The sequence below is a fragment of the Salvia splendens genome, chromosome 4, assembly GCF_004379255.2.
Source record: "Salvia splendens isolate huo1 chromosome 4, SspV2, whole genome shotgun sequence".
Lineage (NCBI taxonomy): Eukaryota > Viridiplantae > Streptophyta > Magnoliopsida > Lamiales > Lamiaceae > Salvia > Salvia splendens.
This window is the reverse complement of record NC_056035.1, coordinates 23,411,446-23,434,611: the sequence shown is the minus strand read 5'-3', so window position 1 is coordinate 23,434,611 and position 23,166 is coordinate 23,411,446. Positions and strand designations below refer to the sequence as shown.

At 37.3% G+C, this 23,166-nt stretch overlaps 1 protein-coding gene across 1 annotated transcript; it reads right to left on the bottom strand.

Annotated features, from left to right (window-relative positions):
- Window positions 1–4,471: 4,471 nt before the first annotated feature.
- Window positions 4,472–4,936, bottom strand: LOC121800857. The gene has a single exon (XM_042200350.1). The coding sequence runs from the start codon at window positions 4,934–4,936 to the stop codon at window positions 4,472–4,474; it is 465 nt and encodes a 154-aa protein (XP_042056284.1).
- Between the last annotated feature and the right edge of the window lie 18,230 nt (window positions 4,937–23,166).

The following is a 23,166-nucleotide window of genomic DNA, read 5'->3' as shown; positions in this document are numbered from 1 at the left end:
ACTATTTGTATGAGACGAACGAAAAAGAAAATTCGGCCTATTTCTGTGAGACGGAGGGCGTATAATATTTCACAATTCACTTATGTGTAATTCTGACTCTGACTCTAACTCTAACTCTAACTCTGACTCGGTACTATTCTAAAGTCACAACATAAATTTCATCATCGTGTCATACTATCAACATTTCAATTATATACCAGTTCTATATATTTTATCTACTTATTTGTCTTTTAGATTTTGATATCCTATCTTCTTAGCAACATTCCAATTTGAACTTTTCTTAGTCATTTGATAATTTGGTTTTTATATTGGAAGACCTCAATGCATCTCTTTCTACTAACAACACGGGTTCCATTAAAATAAAATGACATATACGATCAATGTGATGTAAGATACTTCCTATCCATGTATCCCTATGTCTACTATTAGGAGTTTTATTTATTGGCTATAAGGATTTTAATAAATGTTAAGAAAAGTGAGTAGAAAAATAATTTGGTTTTTATATCGGAAGACCTCAATGCATCTCTTTCTACTAACAACACGTGTTCCCTTAAAATAAAATGACATGTACTATCTATTACTCAGATATAATTGAGATTGTTTATAGTTTTATAATTCATTGAAATATAAATTCAATGTGATGTAATATCCCTATGTCTACTATTAGGAGTTACATTTATTGGCTATACGGATTTTAATAAATATTAAGAAAATGAGTAGAAGAATAATTTGGTTTTTATATCGGAAGTCCTCAATGCATCTCTTTCTACTAACAACACGTGGTCCCTTAAAATAAAATGACATGTACTATCTATTACTCAGATATAATTGAGATTGTTTATAGTTTTATAATTCATTGAAATATAAATTCAATGTGATGTAATATCCTTATGTCTACTCTTAGGAGTTACATTTATTGGCTATATGGATTTTAATAAATATTAAGAAAATTGGGTAGAAGAATAATTTGGTTTTTATATCGGAAGACCTCAATGCATCTCTTTCTACTAACAACACGTGTTCCCTTAAAATAAAATGACATGTACTATCTATTACTCAGATATAATTGAGATTGTTTATAGTTTTATAATTCATTGAAATATAAATTCAATGTGATGTAATATCCATTGTCTACCATTAGGAGTTTCATTTATTGGCTATACAGATTTTAAGAAATGTTAAGAAAAATGAATAGAACAAAGTTTTTTTTAAAAATAAACTCTTATAGAAAAGAGGAAATTACAACTGATGTCAACAGGGCTCGAACTCGGCATCTTATACAATAATGTCTAATCTCCTTGCCACTAGGACAAAGGCTTTGGACAAATGAGTAGAAAAAAGTTAGTGGAAAATGAGTTTTACTTGTATATATTAGTTTTAAATGAAATGTGAGTCAAATGCGTTAGTAGAATGTATGACCTATTACCATTTATATTAAAAATAAACTCAGACTTCTATTTAAGGACATACTATAACAGAAAAGCAGGACTCCTATTCGAAGACAAAGGGATTACATGCAATTTAGTGATGGAATTATCCGTCACTAATCAGCAGATTTTAGGCACTTAGCAGATTTCGTGATGGATTAATTAGTGACAGGTCTGTCAATAAAAAGCTTGTTAGTAAAAATTATTCCGTCACTAAGGTTACAATGACGGAAATCAAAGGCAGACGCCATGGTAAATTCGGATTAGTGACGGACGATTCTGTTACCAATTAGTGACTTACTTTTCTCAGTCACTTATCCGTCACTAATTCTTGAAATTTCAGTTACCGTCACTAATTTGCCTTGTTTTGTAGTGATATTGCAGCAAAAGGCGATTTCGTCACTTTGGCGGCCTCCACACTCCGACCCGACATCATGTGAGGTGGTTAAATCAAGGTACGCAGTAGTCTGTTAAATGCATTTCTCAAAATATATTAGTGGGATAAATACATCCTTACTACTAGTTACCAATAGTTTTTATTACCGTAACAAATGCAATAGTTCTCCTTAGCATCTCTTTATTCCTTAAAAAAAGTGAAGTATTCCAACACTCTTAAATTAAAAATCAAACTTGATTTGGACTTAAATTAAAAAAAAATTGCATTTTGTGCTAAAGCTTAAATAATTTCGAATAAATAAATATTTTGATATATATAACGCGTAACTTTCACTTATTAGTTTGTCTCACTCAAAACGATTCAGTACTAAAAACAGAAACCTCTTTATCCCTACTTTATTCTCTCTTTCATGGTTTATTCTCTCCACCTAACACAAATTAAAACTGCATAAATCACGTGTCGCCTAAGGAAGAGGTCATCTTCCTTGGGATGGAGGGAGTATATGTTAAGGTCATCCGTAACGCTATCCAGGGACGGAACCATAAATTCAAAAAACACTGTGCTGAAATTAAAATAATAATAATAATATTTACATATTTAAATTTTATGTATAAAGATTTTACAAATTTTATATGACACTAAATGATAAATATAGTAAACAAAGTATAATAAATATCCATTCTCAATTTTGTATAAATAATACTCCGAATGACAATCCAAATTAACAACCATCTAATTTCAAATTAAATAAACCAAATTTTAATTCACAAATCACTATAATAAATTCTTAAAATGCAATTCTAAATTGAACAAATAAAATAAACTATCAAGTTCAATCCTCTATCACTAAAAATAAAAAATTGGTCATTTAATAATTAAAAACTAGAACGTATTTTTACTCGAAAATTTTTAATTATATTTAAATCGATCTGGATGATAAATATACGTAATTTTTATAATGCAAAATATTTTATTTTGCTTCGTTACTTTTAATTAAATATTAAAAATATTATAAAATCAACAATTAAAATTTAATACTCCCTCCGTCAATTAAATATTATCCACTTTTTCCATTTCGTCTGCTAAATGTTGTCCATTTTATTTTTTTTTTATTTTTGGTAAATAGTGCTCACTTTCCACTAACTCATTACATTCGCATTCTATTAGAAAACTAATATATAAATATGGAACCCCCATTCCACTAACTTTTTCCACTCACTTTTCTTACATTTCATAAAATTCGTATCGAGTATTAAATTAATTATAAATTCTAATCATGGTAAAATAAATACTACCTCCATCCCACTCAAATGTCCACCTTTCATTTTTAGTTTCTCACTCAAGGTATCCACTTTCTATATTTGAAAATTAATCACTCTCTTCATTAAAATATTCGACTATTTTTTCTCTCTCTACTTACTCTATCTAACAACTCTTTCTAAAATTTCTTGCCTTTCAGGAATATGAACCTTTTGATTGGGACAGATGGAGTATTTTTAAAAATTGTCCACGGCTCACATAAAACAAGATAAAGATATATAGGTGTTTCTAAAAATTTTGTTGTTACTTACCCTCTCCGTCCGCTATTAAATGTCTCATTTTTCCTTTTTCATCCTTTCACCAACAAATGTCGCATTTCACTTTTATTATATTTGGTAAGTGTACTCTACATTCTACTAAATCATATCACTCATATTTTATTATAAAACTAATATATTAAAGTAAGCCTCACATTCTACTAACTTTTGCTTCCACTTTACTTTATAAATTCGAACAAATTCTTAAAATGCATGCCGATTAGATATATACCATTTAATTATAGATAGATGGAGTATTTTTGAAATGAAAAATGTAAATGAATTTAAAATATAAAAACTGTTAGACTCGAGGTGAGGATGAAATAGCCTATAGGTGGTGTGCCTTTTCCACACTAGCTTAACTTTTGTAAATTCTACACGTTTCTATTCTTATCTCCTCTTTTATTTCTCTTCTTCCTCACCATTACACACATAGACATAGAGAGATACATCCTCCCATAATAATAGTTCTATTTTGTTATTTTTGTCCATCCTACGTAAGAATCCTATTTCACTTTTATCATTCCTACATAAGAATCATATTTCACTTTTACCATAAATGATAAATAGGGTACGCATTCCATCAACTTATTCTACACACATTTCATTATAAAACTAGACTCATATTTGACTAATTTATTCAACCCACTTTTCTTTGCATACTTATAATGGTAAAAGTATCAAATGTCTGCTATCTGATTGCGGAAGTGAATACCTCAGTGCTGAGATTTTTTGACTACTTATCTGTAGGGGGATTTTTTTTTAATAAAACACGCCCTTTGTGGACGGGAGGTTTAGGCAGACCCCCAACCCGTGAATAAGATCAAAATATAATATTCCAGAAACCTGATCTTAGCCCAAAAGTGACTAAGACCCAAAACAAGAACATGAAAATGTAAACCAGGGGTCCCACAAGCCGGGATCCTCCAAGCTATCAAGAGGAAAAGATGGGCTAAATAAGCAAGAGGAATAGACGAATATAAAGTAAAGCAAAGCATCATGAGAACAAGTTCAACCCACATCTCTACGTCGGAAACGGAAGTTAGGATATCCAAGCTGGTCCATCCTAACTAGCGCCTCCAGGTACCGAGGCGCAGAGATTGGATCAAAGTATGTAAGGGCAGGGGTCTGGACCCCCTACCTGTCAGAAAGTCAGCAGCCTGGTTTCCTTCCCTGTAGATGTGTGAGAATCGAACCTGCCACTGAGATGTCATACTCCAGATCAATGCCATATGATGTCTAAGATCTGCAGAGCCCAGATGTCCTGATGACAACAAACTAACCAGAGTCGCTGAGTCCAGCTCTATCCAAATGTGAGTAGAAAGGTCCATAGCCATCTCCAAACCTTGAATCAGAGCCAGAAGCTCAGCCTCAAAGCTCGATGATGCAGCTAACGGAGCATAGAAGGCCTGCAACAGTCCTCCATCAGGACCACGAACCAATCCTTCCTCCCTCGCTTCCAGTGTCGAAGTAGAGAAGACACCATCCATGTTCAGCTTCACCCAAGGTGCATCAGGGGGATGCCATAGGACCATGAGCGACCGCAGAACACACTGTCTGGGGAAAAAAAGGCATGAAATCAACCGACGGCGAGCATCCCTTCTAATGAGTTGGGGCGATCCTGCCGGCCAGAACAAGCACGTGCATGTGATGAGTGACCTGCAAAATAACATGTGAATGACGAAAAGGACGACTGCCATGCTTGCAGTCGTTCCTCTCTGTCCAAAGAACCAAGCAATCAAACAGGGAACCAGAAAACTAATATGCATGGCGGGAGCCTTCTGGAAAGAAGACCTCCGCCAGTGACCTAGTCTAAGTGCAATATTAGTGCTCATGTGAATCGGTGTATGTGAGGAAGGAAACCAGGCATCGAAACACTCCCATGCAGAAACCGCCGACTGACTCGAAAAAAAGACATGACTAAGAGACTTGACCGTAGGAGACCTACAACACTGACACCTAGACGCTAACTCAATCCCTCTCCTCTGCAACTTCTCATCCACCGGCAGCCTCCCAAACAGTAACCTCTAAATGAACACCGACATAGTAGGAGTCAACCCCTGATTCCAAATAAGGCCAAAAATCTCCCGTTTCGGCAGTCTAGTCCGGATGCTCTCCCAGGCTGAGGTCACAGAGAACTCGCCATGGCTAGTTAGACTCCACCGCCTCACATCCTTCGCCCCCAACTCGATCGGCATGGCTCTGATCTGGTCTATCACACCGGGAGGTACGCCAAACCTGCAAGATAAACTATGCAGCATATCCTCATCCCATGCATGCTCATGCCAATGTGATGCAATGGCCTGAGATTGGGGAGGATCATTTCCCGGGACGCACAGACTCCCGATGGAGCTAGCCCCAAGCCAGACATCATCCCAGAAACAGATCTTTCCCTCACCCAAAGACCAACGAATATACTCATGCATGTATGACCAGATACGACACAAACGATGCAAAGTAGGACTATCATGTGACCAAGGATGTATGCAAATGACAAGGATGGATACTGTACTTCTGGGTCATGAACTGGGCCCAGAGAGAGTCCTGAGCAAGCAGTCGCCACCACATCTTGAACCCAAAAGCCACTGCCACCTCCCTGAAGCGGTGAATACCCAAGCCACCCTCCTCAAAAGGCAAGCAAATCTGTCTCCAAGAAATCTAGTGCAGCTTCCTCTTCTCTCCAACTGTGCCCCAAAAGTATCTAGCCAATATCTGCTCCAACTCGTCTAGAAATCTAAGCAGAGGGCTCATGACCTGTAAGATGTGTAGCGGGATGGAGGCCATGGTGCTCTTAATCAGAGCCAGACGACGCCCAAAAGCAAGATGTTAGTGGGACCAGCTGTGCATCCTGTCCATCAGCCTCTGCCTAAGGGGCAAAAGATGGTCTGCCCTCCTCGCTCATCGGAAAATCGGCACCCCAAGATCTGTAAAAGGCATCACCCCTCTCTGAAATCCTCCAACCTCCTCCACAATGTCAGCGAACTCCATGTGTTCATTCGCCAAGTTGAAGTGTATCTTCCCATTGTTCACCAGCTGACTAGACACGGCTATGTAATGATCCAGGCATCCAACCAATTTCTCCACCGCCTCTCTATGAGCCCTCGAGAAAATGATGATGTCATCCGCATAGGAGAGGTGAGTGATAACGGGGGCCTTTTTCCGACATCTATAGACCATCTCTCTATCCCCCTTGATCAATCTGTCAAGACATCTCGATAAGTAGTCTGCTGCCAACACAAAGAGGGAAGGTGATAAGGGGTCTCCTTGCCTCAGCCCCCTGGATGACTGAAAGAAGCCTGCCGGGCCACCGTTCACAAGGACAGAAAACCAACACGACGAGATGCATCTACTAATCATATCCACCCAGGCTGGTGCAAAAACTATCTTTTCCAAGACCTTGAGCAGAAATGGCCACTGGACTCTATCATACGCCTTTTCCATATCCAGCTTGAGAGCCAGATTGGGCGATTTCCCTCTGCTCGATAGCTCCTTCCCCAGGTCATGTATCAACTCTTGGGCAAGAAGGGCATTGTCACTAAGCAGGCGACCCTTGATGAAGCATACTGATTCGGTGCAATGACAAGGGGTAGTAGATGTGCAAGTCTCGAAGCAAGGATATTCGTGATGATCTTGTTCGTAACATTGCAGAGGCTGATCGGTCTGTAGTCCCCCCATGTGACCGGATTAGGCTTCTTCGGAATGAGAATGATCATGGTTGCCGTGAAGCTTCGGGGCATAAAGGCCCCACTAAAGAAGTCTCCAACAGCTACAATCACATCACTTCCCACAATGTCCCAGCAGTGTTGAAAGAACAAAGAAGTGAACCCATCCGACCCGGACATACTATCTCCATTGATCCCAAAAACTGCATCCTTAACCTCCTTCTCCTGCGGCAGTGAGCACAAGGCCTCCTGATCAACTGAATCTGGTAGTGTGTGGATAAGTGATAGATCGGGCTGTGTAAGGTCCCCCACGTCCGATGTCAGAAGCTGCTGAAAGAAGGTGGCCGCCGATTCCCTGATCTGTGTTTCTTCCGTCGGTGCCTGCCCCCCAACCTCAACCGTGTGTATGCTCGACTTAACTCTCTTCTGTCTGACCTAGCCATGAAAGAATTTGGAGTTCCTTTCTCCATCAGTGGCCCATCTAATCACCTCCTTTTGCCTCCATAATTCTTCCTCCATCTTGGCCGTGACGATGAGCTCTACAGACACTTTACTGAATTTAGCTCTATATGCGGGTGTTGGGTCACTATCATATAGGACCTGTGCCTCAAGAACTGCCTGCTCTGCATCCTTAAGGTTCTGGAGTATGTTACCAAACACTTCTTTGTTCCAAACCTTGAGGAACTTCTTGGCCCTGATAAGCTTGAGTTGGAGGTTCATCGTGCCATTGTACTCTGTCTCTCCCTCCCAGACTCTGGCAATCTCGCCCTTAAAAGTCTCATGTCTCACCCACATATTCTAAAATCTGAAAGCCGGTCTCGTGGTCTGGACAGAAAATTGACATCTCACCAAAAGAGGCGCGTGATAAGAGTAGAATCTCGCTAAATGTGTCACGCGGGTCGTGGCAAAAACTGATGTCTAATGTTCTCCAATCAAGATGCAATCCAGCCTCTCCCAAAGTCTCCCATGTGCTACGTGAAGATCGGTTCATCAAAGCTTGGGTCAATCAGCTGGCACTTGGCAATAGCATCTGCAAACTCAATCATGTCTTTGTGTCTGTCTGTATCACTCCCCTGTCTCTCTTCATTAGTCAGGAACATGTTGAAGTCTCCTCCCACTAGCCACAACCTTCCCTACACACCCAGGGAGATGTCTCCTAACTTTTCCCAAAGTTCCTATCTCGTCTCTCTCGTATGTCACCCATAGACTATGGTGATGTAGATCGGGAGGGGGAAGACTGCCTCGGAGACCTTAACATGTAAAGCCTTTCTGGAGTTATCAATCACTTCTACTGTCCAATCCTCATGGGCAAGAATCCAAATATGACCACTTTCATTGGCTCCCGCAAACCTAATGGGCTGGAAGTTCCTCCCTAAGGCTGGCGGTAACCTATGTGGCTCAATCACTGCTACAAAAAAAATCTTGTGTTCTCGAATCAAGTATCTCAAGTGCCTCTTAGTGCTGGCGTTCGCCACACCCTGCGCGTTCCACACTAGGAACTGGCTCGTCACAAGGAAACAAATCAGAGATTGCATGAGGTAGAAACCCTCGCTTTCTTCATTGGTTCTTTAATCATAGGGCGGCGGTCCCTATCACTGGCGATCTCCATCGGCGAGCTCCCATTTCTGAAAGCCCCAATCCGTACCCCTTTTGCCTTCCTAGCCTCATGAATAATCCGATCATCTGCGGTCCCATCAGCAAAATCAAGGCCATGGACGATTCTGTCTCGGGGTCCTCATCCTCCAATAAGTTAAATCTGTTGCTGTGAACTCCGAGTCCCGTGTAATCCTCAAGGCCTTGCCCGCAACTCTCTCTATAGGTGGGTGAGAGAGATCTCGTCATGCGGTGTGGCTCCTCTCCATCACCTGTCTCAAACTCAGAACCCTCGGTCTCTGACAAGGCCCGACCCTCAGCCTCCTCCAGTCTCCGCAGTCTTCTTCTCTCTCTGTACCTAGCTCTGCTCTCTGGATTTCTTTTCTTCTTTGTCTTACCCTTTTCAGAGGGTTGTTGGTCAAGCATGCCCGAGTTTGGGGCAAAAGAAGGCTCCCGCATCTGTAGGTTGGTACCGGGGTTGTTATCTTTTAGGCTTGCTACTACCCTGTATTCATAACTTGGCGCCTGTGAGCCTTTATCCCGATCCTGCGCCACCGATTCCCTCCTAATCGTTCCTTTCTTACCCACATAATTCCACCCCGCTTCTACCTCTGTCTGTCTGTCTGGTTGCCTTTCCCAGGGCTGACCTCCTTGTTCTCCTCTTACCTCATTCTGCTTTTGTGGTACCGGTTTAGAGTAGTCCTTCTTTGGTGGTGCAGGCCTTTTCCCAAACGCATAGCACTGATCTCCTTAGTGTCCGACATGTTTGCAGGCCGGACAATATTGTGGGATTTTGTCCCACTTCACCTGCAGAGTCACATCTTTTCTTCCAGTCCGAAGCATGTACTTATATGGGACATGCTTTGAGATATCTATTTCAATGCAAATGCGTGCATATGACAGTCGTGCTCGTGTGATAGTGGCATGATCAATCTGAATGGGCTCACCAAATAATTTACCAATGGAAAATAACATGGATTCTTCAAACAAATGTATGGGTAGTGCATGCAGATTACACCACACAACAGCAATGGGAGTCTCAAAGTAGAGGTCAAAATCAGCGGTCCACTTAAACATTCTCATCGGATGATGCTCAACAAACCAAGTATTATTGTTATTAGCTCCACATAAGACTTTCACTTAATCATCAATCTCAGATAAGGTAATGAGGATATGCTTAGTATTAATGAAGTTCCAATTTAGCGTACCTTTCAAGTTGAAGTTAGATAGGGCCTTGCGAACCAAGTGGGGGGTTGGGATGGAGTGTGAGAATTTTCCAATCAGGGCGAGCCCCATGCGACCTGCAAGTTCAGTATTATCAGTATCCGGTATATTAAGACAAGGAATACAGTCTTCCTGGGATGTCGTGCCCCTTTGCTTCACTTTATTGGGGTCCAGAATGAAAGGTTGATTCGATATCTTTGGCTGACTGCCCTTAACCACGTCCACCATGTTCTTATTTGCCTTCGCCCAAGGGTTTGCCTTATTTTTCCCAGATCCTTGGCTCAAAGGTTGTTCCATCCTAGCTATCCATTCCAGGGTGAAAGTGGGGAATTCAGAGTGTTTTTTTGAGGTGGGTGTTTTGGACGAGGGTTTTGGATTGGGTATGAGCATAGAAGGCCGAGAGGTTCGGAGATAAGAAGGCGTGTGTGGCTGGTTTTTATTCGGGGGTGAAAAGGAATCGGTTAAGAGAAGTTGAGCATTGTTAGAGATGAATGTGGGATTTGGTCGTTTGGTGAGTTTGTGGAGTGAGGAAAGGCTTATATTAGGGCTTCTTGTGTTTGTATTTTCTGGAAATCACGTAACTTCAATTTTGTTGTTTTGGTAGTGGTCAACGTGGTTTTTGCCCCCGGGATGGATGCTAGGATTACCTCGATTTGTCCCCAAGTGCGAAAATGTCGCTCAATTGAAGATGTTCCCACCATAGTTGAAATGGCGCGGCTGATCTTATAGGGGCTCGACACTTGTCCAACTTCAAGTTGTAGTGCACGTGATTCCTTCAAGTCACAAGTACCATGCATTTTGTGATCACCCAAAGTCGGGGAAATCGATACAGATCGGTAATCATCATCCAAGAAACCTGGAGCTTCATCAAGGATCGCAGCTACTCCCATCTCTTCTTCCTCCATATTTCTCGCCGCACCAGCCACTAGCAACGCCCCTCCATCGCCGGCGTCTTTTCCACCACCATCAACCTTCCATGGAATCTTCTTCTCCACCAGCCGTGGAGTCACCTCTTCCACCAGAACTCCGCCTGGCCCATTCCCACTGTCTCCCGGATCCTCCATGAAGGAACCCTAGGAAGTAGGTCAAGCCGCCGCGTTAGAAACCCTAGCCGCCACCCCCCACGCATCCAAATCTAAAACTCCGATGACCACCAACAACCCAGCACCCCAAAAAATATCGACACCAACCAGAGGAGCCAGAGCCGGTCGGACAAACCATAGCTTCGGCGACGAGAAGGACGGAAACCCTAATTTGCACCGCCATTAACCGCCGCCGCCACACACCTTCTCCGCCCGAGACCCGCCTACCACCCGACGCAGCCGGATCTTCCTGACACAACCACGACGCGACCTCACCGGAAGGAACGGCCGGTCGCCTGAAGACCGCGAAGGAACCCGGCGGCGCAACAAGAAAACTAAAATCGACGACAAAGACCTTAAAACCTATCCAAAAACCGAAACAAAAATGGTAGAAATCAAGAACAAGACACGACGAACCCAACGAAACAAACTGGAACGAAATTCGACGGATAAAACTCAAGAAATCAGCAATTTCTGCATGACAGAGACCGAAAACCTAGAGAGAAAAATCTATGTGTAAGTCAAAGTTTGTCAAAATTTATCAGTAGGGGGAATTAAATCCCAATTGATTACGCCGAACACACCCCAGAAGAATGACATAGCTGAAAGAAGGAATATGACCTTGTTAAATATGAGTTATGCACAGTTGCCTTGTTAGACAACTTACCGTCAAAATCAGTACCTTCTATAGCATATAAGTTGTGGACTAGGCGCAAGCCCAATCTAGAACATCTCAAAATATGGGGGTGTCCGGCTCATGTATTGGAAAATGATCCAACTAAGGTGGAATACTGTAGAAACTCTTATTTTATTGGATCCAAAATATGGGGGTGTCCGGCTCACGTTTGAATTACATATTCCGTGATGATTTATTGGCTTGCAACATAATCGTGAGAGGAGGTTTGCGAGTTTGTATACTAGAAATCACATTTCGAGGGATTGAATACTGTAAAACTCTTATTTTATTTTCAAGGAATAAAACAGATTATTTTTTTCGTAATGTTGTTATGTTTTACATTTAATCGTTGTTTTATTACATATTTAAATGTATAAGAAACTTAACAAAGTCTAAGTCTTTGTTTTAGTAGACCGGTTATGGGCATCGTCCACTTTAAGGTAACACGGTTAGTTCTAAATAAAGAAAAAGAAGAATTTCATATCCCAGATAGGCTTAGACTACCTATCGTGAAATGTTGCAATGCCAGTCTGCATATTTCTAAGCCTTACTGAAATAAGATGACATTGGTGTGGTATAGCACTGAACGGATCTAACAGCAAGACATGTCTTTATGCTATCTACTAAAAGACGAGGTCTTGATAAATAACTATTTCTTAATCAACATATGTTAGCATTGAGCATATGTTATTGATTATGCATTACTCTGACTTATCAAATGGTGCAGGTTTTTCGCAACCCAATAATCATGATATCTTGGGTAGTTGTGATTAATATCTTGCGGTGCTAGGGTTGATATTATGTTGAATCGCGCTCCTGGTGAGTCTCGTTTGATGATGTCCTTAGAGGAGCTCGAAACAAGGTTTGATTATTTGGAACCTAGCTAGTTGGAATTTAATATATCCATGAATAATAAATAAGTGTTTTTTGCTAAGTTCACTCTTGGAATTATTAATAAGATGTTAAATAATTAAGTCTCTAGCATACACTAAATAATTAATGGACATTTATATCTTAAGCGTGGGAAATAAACATTTAAACAAAATGGAAACCCGGATTACTTGTAATTTCGGATTTGGATGGGCAATGCAATATTATTACTATAGTGGCTGATAATAATATTACAATATAAGCTTTTATTGAATTGTGGGTTCAATTTAATTAGTAAAGCTAAGTGTGGGTTCCAATATAAGCTTGTATTTCTTGTGCCACTATAGAAGAAATACTGACTGCCCATCCAATCCGTGATTACAAGTAATATGGGTTAGCCTCTTTAATATATTATTTCCTGTGTTTAAGACCTTCTATATCCATTAATTAATTTGTAGCCTGCTATGGACTTTAAAATTAATTCATATTTTATTTCCAAGAGTTTGTCTAGTACGAGATGTATATTACAATAATATACTTTGCTTTACTATTATTCATGGATTAAATCCAAATCGGCCGAGTTTCTGAATAATAGAATTTTCTTGAACACCTCTTGAGGATATAATCAAACCGTGAAAGCACACGATTCAATGCAATAATGAAACTGACACCGTACTAGTTATTAATTAGTATACTACCTAAGATATCAGGAATATTGGGTTGCGAAAAACCCACATTTACTAATAAGTCAAAGCAATGTATGATTAATAACGTAAGTCCTATATTATTACAATGATTAAGAAATATTAAATCTCCAAGACATCATCTTTCAATAGTTAGCAATAAAGACGTTTTTATACTTTAGATCCTTCAATGTACTCACACCAATGTCACTAGTCATTCTCAAGGTAAAGATGACTTTCGGATGGATGCTGCAAGCTTTCGCGATAGGTAGCTAAAGTCTATCTAGGATGTGAAAAAGTTTTACTTCTACAAGGTTCCGGCTGAGTCACCTACTGTGGTGACCTGTTCCCCAACCCAGCCTTCAATGTAGAAGACTTAGACTGATTTTACTTTCTGCCCTTTTAATTGAAAATAATTGAAACAGTCAATGCCCATTAAAGTAAAATACACAACATGAAGAAAACATTTATATTCTCATTAAATAAGGAGAGTTTACAATATGCAAGCAATTTATCAAATTTATATTAAACTCGAAAAATGTTTTTTACTATACATGTTCCAACACATAATACTTGAGAGTTTATTCCATTTTTCATCATTGTTCAAGGAGTTTCAGAACCTTTGGGTTTTATTATCTTAGTACTTATGTTATCTAATTTTCCCTACAAACTATGGGTTTAATATATTTCACTATGAGTAGCTAAATTCATAGAATTCTAGGGATGTGTTAGTAACTACTTTGGTTTCTATAGTTCCTATATACTTAATATCCTAAGAGTTAGATAATGCTTCATGTTTGAATGACATATTATATGATAACCTATTGACTTGGAACATAATCGTGAGGGAAGGTTTGCTTTTTAGAAGAGCTTAGTTGACGCTACAATTAATTCATCTTAAAACAATACTTTTAAATGAGAGCGAGAACAATAGGAGTCTTAGGATCTTCTGGGAGTTGAAAATCTAGGATTGACGGCCCTATTCTATGTGATCTACTTTGTGCCGCATGAGCAATATTTATGTGACTCGTTCTACTTAAGTATGGACTGTGTTAGGGTGTTGTAATCCATAGCTGTGAAAGCATATCTTGGAATTCCCTTATCTCATATGGTTTATCTTTTGTGTTTTATCTGCAATCATTTACTTGTTTTCTTTATTTTACGAATTTCTAGGTTTCAAAATCAAAACCTTTTTATTTTTCCATATAGTGAAAGAAGCTTAGTAGAAGATAGACAATATGTGATAGTTATCCTCGTGATCGATATCAGGTACTGACCTTTACTTATATTAGATCTACTCTGTATATTTGTAGGTTTCTTTGGTGCTAATAAAAAGTGCATCACCTAGCATCCCGTAATAGATGTCACAATTTTATTTTTAGTTTGACCAGGAAAAGATGTCTTATTTCTCTTTTTGGAAAAAGTTCTCTCTCACATTAATATAAACTTACTAGTTTCTCTCTGCACTTAATACACAAAACAACATCTCCTAAAGTCTCGTGCCATTACCCAAGTGTGTCATCTATTATGAGACGGCTGGAGTGCAAAACTATATAAAAGTAGGACACACATTCTACAAACTTTTTCAACCCAATTTCCACTACATTTCTTAAAATTTGAGCTTAGTCAAATAAAAACAATTAATCGTGGACGGGGGAAGTATTCTGCATGATAATACACGTATATATGATAGTGAGGTTTTGCACAAACTAAGAATGACCAGATGCTTTGACAATGTTGAATTATGCTTGTAGAACCCCAGACGCTCTTTTAAGATTTTTCTGAGTAGCCTCTTGCCTTTGCAAAAACAGAACTCATTTGGGGTCTTGTAGCATGTTGAGGGTCTTCACGAAGGTCGGCCAGCTCGAGTCGATACCATCGGTGAGATAGTACCCCATTTTGTATTATCGATTGTTGGTCGTTAAGGCTATCGCTAAGGCTTTACCTTTTAAAACTTAACTGAAGATGGGGGATTGGTTGAGGACATTGATATCGTTGTTCGATCTATAGAACCCTAAAAACGTATGCCAAATCCATAGGCGGTAGTCGGCGACCGTCTCTAACACAATCGTCGGGTGGGTTCCTTCGTCGCCACTAGTGTACACCCCTCTCCATGTCGTGGGGGGGAGATTCTTCCATTGCCAATGAATGCAGATAACACTGTCGAGCATCCCAGGGAAACCATGTACTACTTCATGAAGATGAAGCAATTGCTAACAATCGTTGATGTTGGGTCTCCGAAGATATTCTACACTTCGGCTTTGCGAACGCCTCTGCAAAATCTTTTCAAGCATTCGTGGCTAGTAGATTCCGCAATGTGCAAGACTCATTGAATTGTGGACGTACACTTTTGTAGTTTTGTTAAGGCTCTACCGACCGATAGCTTCAACTCGTTCTTGTAAGAACTCTTCTTGAGCCCCCCAATGTATTTGCAATGTGCACAAATAAGTGTCGGCGCATGTGGAAACAACGATGGAAGTATTTATGTCCCCACTGTGGTTTCTCTGAAAAATAACCCCGAAGAGCCTTTGGACGACTTCCTCCTAGTCACGATGGAAGTAGGGACTGGTTTGTAGCACATGGGGGTTCGTTGTGGCTTCCTCACGCTCTCTTGCCTCTTGCTATAGTGATTCCATAAGGAGTTGAAGGATTTTTTCTCATGGGTCAACAATACTTGATAGAGAATGAAAATGAAATTCTAGAGAGAAATGAATGAGAATTAGAGTTTTTTGGTGTAAAAAATTATGTGATGAATAGAGTATTTATAAATGAGTGTAGTATGAATTGGATGATAAAAGATCATCCAACTGTATCTGACCAGATGGCTCATCCCGGCGGGCAAGACCGAGAAAGATTATTTATATGAAGGCAACCAATAATATCCAAATTATATCAATTAATAACTAGATCATAAGCTATTATACACTTCAAATTGAGAGATCATTATACGCTACGAATGGTGAGGTTCCCCAGTGTCACTCAGATAAACTAATAATTAAAATATTATGAAAAGGATGTCCTCTATAAGTGCCAAAATTGAAGCTTCAGCCTCATGATTTTGATGAAGATAAATTGAAAATAAAAGGGAGGCTTGCAAGAGAAATCAAAAATCACCAACTCTATTAATAGGCTTGCAAGACAAATCAAAAATCACCAACTCTGTTTCTATTAATAGGAAATTAATTTAATCCACTCAGGGCGGAAATGCAATAAAAATATATCAAGTAATTGACTGAAATGTGATGAGATCAAATATGAAGATAATGTTGATGAAGATAATTTCCAATAGAAAAGTAGTGGACTATGACATATAATTCGATGTGATGAATGTGAGAGAATAGTTGCCTAAATAGTTGTGTCTATCTATCTTAGGCTTAAAACAATTGACAATTATGTGAAAGAGCCATCACAACTAAGATTTATACTTACCAAATTAATTATTTATTAGAAATTATTTAACCTTGAACACAAATTGCATTTTTTTATATTTTAATACTTCTAATTTTATATTTCCTCCGTCCCAATTCAAGTGATTGATTTCTTTTAGGCCGTTGTTTTGAAAAATAAGATAATAAATAGTTAAAGTGGAGAAAAAGTAAAGTAAAAGAGAGAATAAAGTAGAATAGATACTTCTCTTACTTTATTTTCAATTATATCTAAGAAATAGATCTTGCATGTCATTTTAGTTTAAAGAAAGACGTGCTGTTTATAGAAAGAAATGCATTGAGGTCTTCTAATAGAAAAACAAAATTATCAAAAGACTGAGAAGAGTACAAATTGTAACGTTGCTACAAAGGTAGGAATATACGATATCAAGATCTAAAACAAATAGAGAAAATATATAGAACTGATATATAATTGAAATGTTGCTAGTAAAATACGATAATGAAATTAATGTTTACCATTTAGAATGGTACGAGTGAAGGATTACATATATGTGAATTGTGAAATATATAGTAATAGAATCCCCCAAATTGTTACGCAAATATATTCAAAAATGACCATTACTTTGTGAGGATTGTAATTTATTATACTTCAATTTATTTAGTTCATGTCTTCGTGTTAAGCTTGTTTTTCCCCAAAAACTGAAACGAAAAATGATAACAAATACTAATGGAGAATCCCCCTAATTGTTACGTATAAATATTGAAAAATGACAATTACTTTGTGAGGAGTGTAATTTATTATACTTCCATTCATTTAGTTCATGTCTTCGTGTTAAGCTTTTTTTTTCCCCAAAAACTAAAATGAAAAATGATAATAATATACTAATAGAAAAGGTGTGATCAATTGCTAACTCACTCTTAAATTACAACTAATTTAAGACTATAGATATCCAGAGATCTGGTGGTCTATAAATTGGCACGTGCAATTTCGTTTTATTACTTCCTCCATCCTAAATCAAAAATTTATAATCCATGTACTCTTTGGTCTTATGTTTATAACCTATCTTTCTTTCCAGTGTAATCAAAGAATACTACTACCTACAGTTTGAACATATTATCTACATGGTGCTGACAAAAGTGTTGAAGAAAGTGATGTAGAAAAATTGTTGAAGCAATTATCAGATATTTGATAGTTTGATCAAATTTATGCAAAATGTTTGAATCATTTCTCAGCTTACTGCATTTGTAATATTGAACACATCGTATTCATGATTCTGAAGAAATTTCTATGTAATTATTAGTTGTAATTTATTGAATCATGTATATGCATGCCATGGATGATAGAATTAGATGCACTTATAAGAGCGTCTCCAAGGAAAAAGGTAAGTGGAGAGGTGAAGAGAAATAACAACGTAATTTACCTCTTCTTTATAAAATTTTATGCTTCAATGGAAAGGGTATTTGGGGAGGTATTATATCTGCTTTCATTTTGAGAAGCTATTTTTACCTCTTCTTGGTACAAAGAGTAAAAAGTTAGTTATTTTTCTGTCTTTTTAATTTACCTTCTAATTTTCTTGGAGTCCATTATATTTTAAAATGGTATAATTACCTTTTAGAGAAGGTAAATGAGAAATATATATTATCAATTAACTTTTCTCCCTTGGAAATGCTCTAAAGGAAAGATGTAATAGCATTTGTATCGGCGCTCTTGCGCCGTGCTCACTGCTGTGCTCAGATGGCACAGCCCTGCTCGATAGCAAGAGCACCGTTGTGCCGACGGCAAGAGCACGAGCAGCCGACGCGGCATGCTCTGGTTGGCCGTGGTTTATCATTTTTTTTGTTTTAAATTCGAAAAAAATCTGAAAATTTCAGATTTAATAAAAAAAATATTTTCCACTTTCCAATAAAATATATCCATTTTTTTCACACTTTTAATTTATTTTTTCATTATTTTTACCCCAAAATTCACACTTTCATCTATAAATACCCCCATTTCAACACAAAAAATCACACTACACCAAACAACTTTCTCAATCTTAATTTTTAAGATTTTAATTATGTAATTTTTATTTTTTAGGATTTAATTATATAATTTTTAATTATTTAGTAATTTGTAATAGTATTTCGGATATTTGAATGCATTTTAATATTGTGGAAATATATTTAGTAATTGAAGTATTTAAATTGAATAATAGAATGGTGGGACCCTTAAGCATGCTCTTGCGGAAGAGCATGGATGTGAGGTTGTGCTCTTGCGGAAGAGCAAGAAGTAAAAATAAATAAATAAATGTGGGTCCATGCTCTTGCATAAGAGCATGAATATGGATGCTCTGATACCTTTTTTTATCTTCTTCTCTCTCTTTAATCCTACTCCTTTATGTTGTAATCATAGTGTAGGTTTCAAGCTCCCATGTGTTCTATATAACCTATGTTCATCTGTAATCATTTTGTAGATTCTGCTCTTTCATCTTCCTAGGTTTCTTTTTGTCTTTCCTTTTTGCACATATAGGCGGTTGATATATTATATTCTATTCGTTCCATAGTAGTGGAGTCATTTACCACTTTTGTACGATCCATAGTAGTAGGGTCATTTCCTTTTTTAGTAAGAGTTATCCAAGATAAATCTTACCAAATCCGAAATTCCTATTTTGGATAAGATAAGGAATTAATTATTTAATTAAATCTCCCTAGATTTATTAAACAATTTCAATAATTATCCAATGAGATTAATTGCCATGAATTAAATGGATTTATCTATTTATTTTGTATTAATCCATTTTAAGTGGATTATCTGCCTTGTTTGCTTATGTGATAATTAGGCAAAAACCATATTTAAAATGACTAAGCGATAATTTCAACATCGAGTTATATATGGTCTCCATAAATTGGTCTATATATGAAACACTTTCTAATATTATCACGGCCCACCCTAGTGGGAGCAATAATCCTACGAAATAGTAGGTTCATAAGATTAGACTTCTTAATAGTAAATTGTTTAAACTAGAAGAATATTTCTAATATTATCGCAACCCACCCTAGAGGGAGCCATAATCCTGTGAAATTGCAAGTTCATATGTTTAAACATATTTATAAGATAACTTTGGAATTTTATTAGTGGCATACGACCATCCCTAGAAGGAGTATCAAAACAGAAATGAAATGTCTAGATGCAAATATTTATGGTAAAAGCTTAGGCATTATTTGGCGGTCATGCCACCTTCGTGGTCTTTGGATTATTCGTCGGTATTGTGACCAGGAAATTGTTGGAATCCGAATTTGTATGACCTCCCTAGAGGCATACTTATTTTCGGTTTTCACAGTTGCGAGATACATAAATTGTTTTGTGGTTGTTTGCGATCATGTATCAAGCATAGTATGTGATAAATAGTTTTATTCTACTCAGCCAAATTCTTAATAATGTTTGCGAACCTTAAAGAAATCACCCTCGAAGGACAAAATTATGTAGACTGGAAATGTAAATGGATAATATTCTTAGTGCTAAAAACTGAAAGTTTGTACTCACCAATTCACGTCCTCCATTTCCTCGACAAAATTCCAAAAAGAAACTTTAAGAGTGCATTTTATGCATGTACTTGACAAGTTCTTTGAGGAAGAAGGTCAAACTACTTTCTTTTAAGTAGTGAGACAAGTCTTGGTTTATATCGATGATAAATAGATATCCAATAAGGACGTTGTCCAGATTCTATTGGAACATTCAAAAGAGATAGAATGTTTTGAGGAATCTTCTGATTCAGTTACTCAAATAGTTTCTACACTCAGTTCATCGCCAAATGTAATAAGAAGTGATTATATGAAGGTTGTTACTGAAAAGTTGGAAACATTCGGCCTTATATTCACTTTATTACTATTGGAGGAAGATAACATGATAGTTAACGAATACATTAAGGCTGCATCTTTCCTATGTCTTAGTTCAATCGAACATATGACTAGCAGTGGAAAGAGGGAAGAGCTGAATTTTCATCAATGCCTGTTGAAAGCAAGAAAGGAAAAAAATTAGGTGAAAAGGCAAGGAGAAGATGCATTGTAAGTCGGACTGACATCTTCTTTGAAGGACAATGGCTTAGATAGCAATGCAACTTCTAAAAGAGAGTTCTTAAAGTGAGTTCTATTTATTTATGCTCACTTTATTGTTTTATTTTGATGTGTAAGACTTTGTTTTATTGGTACAATTTAGTTTAGAAAGAATTAAGTTTCAGTTTCTAAACTTGTTTATGATTAAGCGATGTTCGATGTCATTTTATAATACATACGTTATTTAGAAATGTGATTCGAATATCTATCATAGTACCATAGAAAAACAAATTATACATTATAGTATCTAAACAATATACATGCAACAAGATTGAGTTTTACACAATCATTCAACTTCATAAACAATAAATGATAAAGTATTTATGGCACTTAGACATAAGACCAAGAAAGTACTTAGAAATTGTTCAAATTGATTTTGTCTAACTCAAGTGACTATCGATATTTTAACAATTTGTTTGTTAAATAACTTTAATGTCAAGTAAGTCTGGTTGATGCACTATAAGTTAGAATCATTTGGTGGTTCAATGGATTCGGAATACTTATAGAGATGCAACATAGAAAGACTAGCAAATCTCAATGGTTTACACCATAGGAGACGAGCAATGAATTAAGATCAGTAGTGGGAGTTAAACCCTAGTTTTCTACTCCAAGCATTCTTCGAAAGAATGAGATAGTTATGTAAGAAGATATCGAAGTCTCTCGAAGACAAGTTCGATACGTGAACAGTTTTACTCTATGTTTTAAGGTTGTCCCATATGATAGAAAAGATACATGTTCTATAATCTTCACGGCAAGATATGTGTTTGTTTACACGAATACTAGATTCTTTGATGAAGATTATGAGAAGAGCTACAAGCCTAACAAACATGATAATTCTCAAGATAATGAGAATATCTATTTTCCATCTTAACCAAGAAGAAATACCATTAGAAACTTATGCACCAAGAAAATCAATATTTGTACCTAAGATTGTAAGAGTCATGTCGTAGTGGGAGCATTCTTTGGGAACATAACAAGTTCATGGTTCTAAGAGAGTCTTTAGACTCAGTCTTAGATCGACTTGAACCTAATCCCTGTAACTACAAGGACGCATTGGCTCATTCAGATAATCGTTTTTAATAAGATGATACACAAGAATGTTTGCAAGACTTGCGATACTACCCATAGACTATTTCAGCCAGTGGGAGCTAGTGGATATACAATTGTAAACATAGATCTTAAAATGCTAGAATAATGGCTAAATGGTTATACCCAAAGAGAATCATATTCTCGCCTGCCATTTTGCCTAAGTCGATCTGTATCATATTGTCTATTGTAGCCTACATAAATTAGGATGTATGTACTATGATTGTCAATATAGTTTTCTTTAAGTAGAAGTCTTGAGGAGATCATCTGCATGGAACATCTTAATGGTTATGTAATACAGGGAAAGAAACACATGATTTGGAAGCTTAAGTAGATCATTTATGGTCTTAGGCAAGCATCTGAATCATGGAACATGTGTTTCATCCACGTTGTCAAATCTCTTGAATTTGAATAGTGCCCTTACATAGCTACAAGTACAAGAAAGTTGAAAGTGCACTATATTTGGTATTCTTGGTAGTCTATGATGATGACATCTATAAAAGTTGATAAACAACTAAGAGGGTTATCTAGCGTAGGAAACTGGTCGTCTACCTAGTTTAAGGATGATGGATTTAAGATACATAGTTACATTCTAAGCATCTACGTCATTAGATTGCTAGAAAAGAATGTTATGTTTTCTTAAATAATCCTACATCTACACAATACTTAGACACTTTAGCATTGAAAATTCCAAGAAAATGTTTTATTTTTCTAGATGGAATTATCTTGTCCCTAGTCAAGTGTTTTTCGACACTAAATGAAATCATGAAGATTGAGACAAATTCCGTAATTGGAAGTCTCATGTGTGCTATAATGTGTATTAAGTTAGATATTAGCTTTGCCGTTGGCATAGAAGCTTGATATCATTTTAACCATGGCCAAGGACAATGAATTGGGTAAAGAATATACTATAGTACTTGAAGAAGACTAAACGGTATGCTCTAGTTTACCAAACATTCATGTTATGTCCTTTAGGTTACATCGACTTAATTTTATAATTGATCGATGATCGAGTCATCCTCTGACTATGTGTTCACTTTAGGAGTTGAATACTGAGACATGAAGGAGTGTGATCAAATCATAGACTCTATCATGAAAATTACAAGTGTTGTTTCATCAGAAACTGCTAAGGTAGTTGTTCATCCTAGTAACATCCTAATAGCTTTAACCGTGATTCTGAGTATGTGTATGATACGAGCATTATTTAGTTAATTAAATTAGGGATTTGAGTATCTTTTCCATATCTTTGTTTTCTTGTTCATTAAGTTAGTTATTAGCATTATAAATAAGAGTTATTGTAATCATTTGAGAAACCAATCAAGAATATCAATATTATCGTTCATTCTCTTCTCCGAAGTGGGAAAACCGTCGTGCTCGACGGGTACTCGCCCGCGACAGATATTTATTAATC

Excerpts from the sequence above, each read along its gene's own strand:
- LOC121800857 (XM_042200350.1), bottom strand. The coding sequence starts at position 4,936 with ATGGTCCTATGGCATCCCCCTGATGCACCTTGGGTGAAGCTGAACATG.